At 44.7% G+C, this 4537-nt stretch overlaps 1 protein-coding gene across 1 annotated transcript; it reads left to right on the forward strand.

Moving 5' to 3' along the window:
• Positions 1-3108: 3108 nt before the first annotated feature.
• On the forward strand, positions 3109-3441 carry LOC129085084 (peroxiredoxin-2-like). Its single transcript, XM_054591500.1, has one exon. The coding sequence runs from the start codon at positions 3109-3111 to the stop codon at positions 3439-3441; it is 333 nt and encodes a 110-aa protein (XP_054447475.1).
• Positions 3442-4537: the final 1096 nt, after the last annotated feature.

The raw sequence follows: 4537 nt of genomic DNA on the forward strand, positions 1-4537 counted from the left end.
GCTATTTTTCTTCACTTACTATGGTCTCAGTGACATAAGCTTTGTCCACACTCCCATGACAACACTTTGAGATGGGCACTATTATTATACCCTGTCATGTGAGAAGACTGAGACATCAAGGCTACGTAGCTGGCCCAAACTCAGACACCGGGTTAATGACAATGATTCCGATCCAGGCAGCCCACCTCTTGATCACTGTCTCTCTGTGAAGCACACTGCTCCTCAGGCAGCGCTGCATCTTTCCGGCCGGGTCCAAGATGGACCTGTGAGTTTTATCCACCCCATGAAGTGACATACACCTTCAAAGAGCTATAGAAATCTTTCTTTATTTCAAGCCTAACCCAGTCCCACTTAAATGTCAGTCTGTCACTTTGAGGTATTGGAGGACATATAACTATATAGTGGTGATCGGTTTCCTTTACTCTCAGAGACAACTTTCCCTGTGGCTTTTAACCTTTCCCCTCCTTTGCAAAATTATTTGTTCTCTGTCCTATCATAAGGGCATCTTGTTTTAGAAGGAAGACACAGAGAACAAGCCTGGTTCTTCCTCTTCTTTTGTACTTTGAGGTTTTGTTACTCCTTCAGCTCTTTTTCCCAGGCAAAGACCTCCCCCTGGGACCTCAAGAGCCACCCTGAATAAGAAAGGAAGGAAGCCAACTTTCTCCTCCCAAAGGAGGAATAGAGGGAAACTGTGCTCACAGAGCCTCTGGAAAATCGAGTGAGCTGGAGGAGCTGTCCCTCCCAGCCTGCCTAGCCCTGCTTGCTCAGCTGGCATATGCCACACCCATGAGTGGGTCTTCTCTAGGGTCTTTGCCAATCCTGGGCCCTGGCAAAAGGAGCCAAAAAGAGCACAGATGTGTCCTGCATCCTGGAGCCTACAGGCACCACTGGGTGGCTCCACAGCCAAGTCCAGGAAGCCAGAAGAGGCACCTTGACTTCACAGGTCCCCTACCCCTAGCCTCCTTCAACTCTAGCTTTTATTTCTTATGCCTTTTCCCTCACTCCCGCAAATCCTCCCCTACCTCCTCAGAAAAGTGCACATCCTAAAATTAAAGCTTTTTGATTGGAAATCCAAAAGTTTGATTTTACCACTAGTTGTATGAGAAATATCTTCATCTACAAAATGAGACAATATCTCCTCTATATTTCTAACAAAGTCATGAGAATGAGAGGAAAATGTATATTAACAATCTGGCAATGTCATTTACCGAGGCAATGACAAGGCTTCCTCTCAGTACTGTCATCATAATGAGTGGAGCTATAAAGCAGCAGACAAGATACACGTTTCAGAGTCAGAATCAGAGAGATCAGGAATGAAACGCTGGCTTTCTGCTGAGACTGCTCATTTTCCTAATCTGTATATTGGGAATGCTGATGCCTGCCTCAAAGGGTAGCTGTGGATTTAAGGGAGGGGATATATAATGGAATACCTGAAAGGGAGGTAGGTGGTTAATGAGCACTTAATACATATTAGTCTGTTCCCAGATTCTAATGCTCCGCAAATCAATCCAGAGCTGTAGACCCCTGGGCTTATGACTGTGCTGGTTGTGTCTTACACAGGATACCTGCCCAAAGGTGCAAATATAACTGGGGGAGACAGGGTGCACCCTGAGAATAGGCTGCAGTGGCATGGAAGAAGGGTGTCTGCTTCACCCTCCAATCTACCAAAATTGTTATGTGCTAGACTCAAGGGTAAAGACTTCCTGAAGTGAGTAGGGACTCCAGAGTTCCAGAGAGAAGGAGTTCAAGGTATAGGAGTTAGAGATAGGAACATCACACACACACACACACACACACACACACACACACACACACACACACACCCTCTTCCAGAGTGATATTGCTAAACATGTCTCTGAAAACTCCCTGCCTTACTCAATATAATTTTGATATATTTAATCACCATTAAAAAAATAAAATACTAAAACTGGTAGGTGACAGCTGAAAATTGGATAAAGAATAGGATATGTACATAGTTGTAAAATATTTAAAAACACTTATTTAAAAAGGAAAATGATAGGGAAGTGATTCAAGATGATGGAGGAGTAAGTGGAGGCTACACTAACTTCCTCCCAGGACCAATCTGGAACTACAGCTAAACTGTAAAGAAAGCATCCTGAATAACCAACTGAACACTAGCTGGAAAGAAGCCTTATAACCATGGACAGACAGAAGAAAATACTTCACCACAACAAGACCGGTAGGGAGTGCAGAGGAGGCACAAGAGGGCTGGCTGGGCCCTCACAGGTGGCAGCTGAAGTTCCGGAGGTATATTTCAGCAGCCAGGGGGTTCCCCATGAGAGGTGTGGGATCTAAACCCCAAGCTGGGCTCCCCAGTATAGAGCACCAGAGCCAGAAAGTAACCCAGATAACATCCAGAAAAGCAGCAGGGTTTCTGTCTGTCAGGAAGAGATGGGTAGAGATGCAGAGAGCCTCTTAAAGGGTCAACACACAAAATTTCATTTAAATCTGCTTACCCTGGGTTCTGGCACAGGGAGGGTAGAGTGGGCTAGAGATGCTTGAGGAGAGTCTGGTGTTGGTGGCTGTAGGGAGAACTGAAGGAACAGCTGCCAGGATCCCTGTGCTGAGTCATTCCCCATAATGTAGACACCATCTTTCTCAGGCAGAACACTCCTCTCTCAGTGGCATCAGCCTGAGGGGCAGCATAGCCCTGCCTGCAGGAGTTGCTCTGCCCCACCCTGTGGAGCTTAAACTGGGCTGCTGATTACAGCTTGATTTGTTTAGCAACTGATTAGTTTAACAGGTGAGGTGGAAAAATACAAAGAAGCAATCAAAATGGGAAGACATGCTATAATTAGAAAGAGCTTTTAATTGGAAATCCAAAAGTTTGGTTTTGCCACTAGTTGTGTGAGAAATATCTTCATCTATAAAATGAGACAATAACTGCCCTATACTTCTAACACAGTTGTGAGAATGAGAGGAAAATGTATATTAAGAATCTGGTAATGTCCTTTACCAAGGCAATGACAAGGCTTGCTCTCAGTTCTGTTATCATAGTGAGTGAAGCTATAAAGCAGCAGACAAGATACAGGTTTCAGAATCAGAATCAGACAGATCAGGAATGAAACTCTTCCTTTTGTGTGCCCCATGGATATCATCTATTTCAGCAAGCATGCTGAGGACTTCCACAAGCTGGGCTGTGAGGTGCTGGGGTTCTCTGTAGACTCACAGTTTACCCACCTGGCTTGGACTAACAACCCACATACGGAGAGAAGCTTGAGCCCTCTATACATCTCCCCGATGGCTGATATAATCAGAAGCTTATCCCGTGATTATGGCATGTTGAAGGAAGATGAGGGGATTGCCTACAGGGGTTTCTTTATCATTGATGGCAAAGGTGTCCCTCACCACATCACCATAAATGATTTGCCTGTGGAGTGCCCCGTGGATGAGGCTCTTTGGCTGCTCCAGGCCTTTTAGTCCACAGATGAGCATGGGGAAGTCTGTCCTGCTGGCTGGAAGCCAGACAGTGACACAATCAAGCCCAATGTGGATGACAGCAAGGAATACTTCTCCAAACACAACTAGGCTGACAAACAGATGCCAAGCTTGGGCTCTTGGACCCTACCTGGGTGCTCCATGTTGGCCCAGGAAGGGCCAGATCTCCCCCTTTATATTCCACAGTCTATGACCCTAAAGGGTTAGTCCCAGGTATTTTCATATTCCTAGCTGAGTGGTGAATGGTGACCCATCCCTGAAGCCACCCAGCCAGGCACAAGTCTAGAGGTGACCAATAAAGTATTAGGGACAGTTGTGGGGGTGGGGAGGAAGAGACTACAAATGAAAGAACAAAAGAACTCTCCAGAAGAAGAACTAGATGACATGGAGGCAAGAAATTTATCTGATAGAGAGTTTAGGGTAATGATTATAAGGTTACCCAACAGTGTGAAAAAGACATAGAAACCATAAAAAAGGACAAGTCAGAAATAAAGAATGCAATATCTGAAATGAATAATACACTGGAAGGAATAAAGAGTAGGTTAGATAAAGCAAAGAATCAAATCAGTGATTTGGAAGACAAGATAGAAAAAAGAAAAACCTAGGCAGAGCAGCAAAAAGGAAAAAAAAAATTAAATGAGGAGAACTTAAGAAACAAAATTTAAGGGCAACATGACATATAACCATATCTGTACCATGGGAATACCAGAAGAAGAAGAGGGTGAGCAGGAAATCAAGGACCTATTTGAAAAAAATAATGACCAGGAGAATCAAGATGGTGGAGAGGTGAGTGGATGTCATTCTGACCTTCTCCCAGGACCAACCTGGCATTACAACTAAATTGTGGAGAAATCACCTGGAATGAACTGAACAATAGTGAGAGAGGAGCCTTTTTACCTCAGATAGACAGAAGGATCAGCTTTAGCACAATCTAAGTGGTAAGGAGTGCAGTAGAGACTCAAGAAGGCAGGTGGGGCAACCATGGGTGGCAGCACCAGAAAGATATTGAAATAGACAATTGGATCCCCATGAGAACAGCGGAGTCTAAACCATGAGCGGGGATATCCAGCCTACAGCA

The sequence above is a fragment of the Pteronotus mesoamericanus genome, unplaced genomic scaffold (assembly GCF_021234165.1).
Source record: "Pteronotus mesoamericanus isolate MK-2021 breed Mesoamerican mustached bat unplaced genomic scaffold, CSHL_Meso_final scaffold_21, whole genome shotgun sequence".
Taxonomy (NCBI): Eukaryota; Metazoa; Chordata; class Mammalia; order Chiroptera; family Mormoopidae; genus Pteronotus; species Pteronotus mesoamericanus.

Coding starts and splice junctions, on each gene's coding strand:
- LOC129085084 (XM_054591500.1), top strand. CDS start 3,109: ATGGATATCATCTATTTCAGCAAGCATGCTGAGGACTTCCACAAGCTG.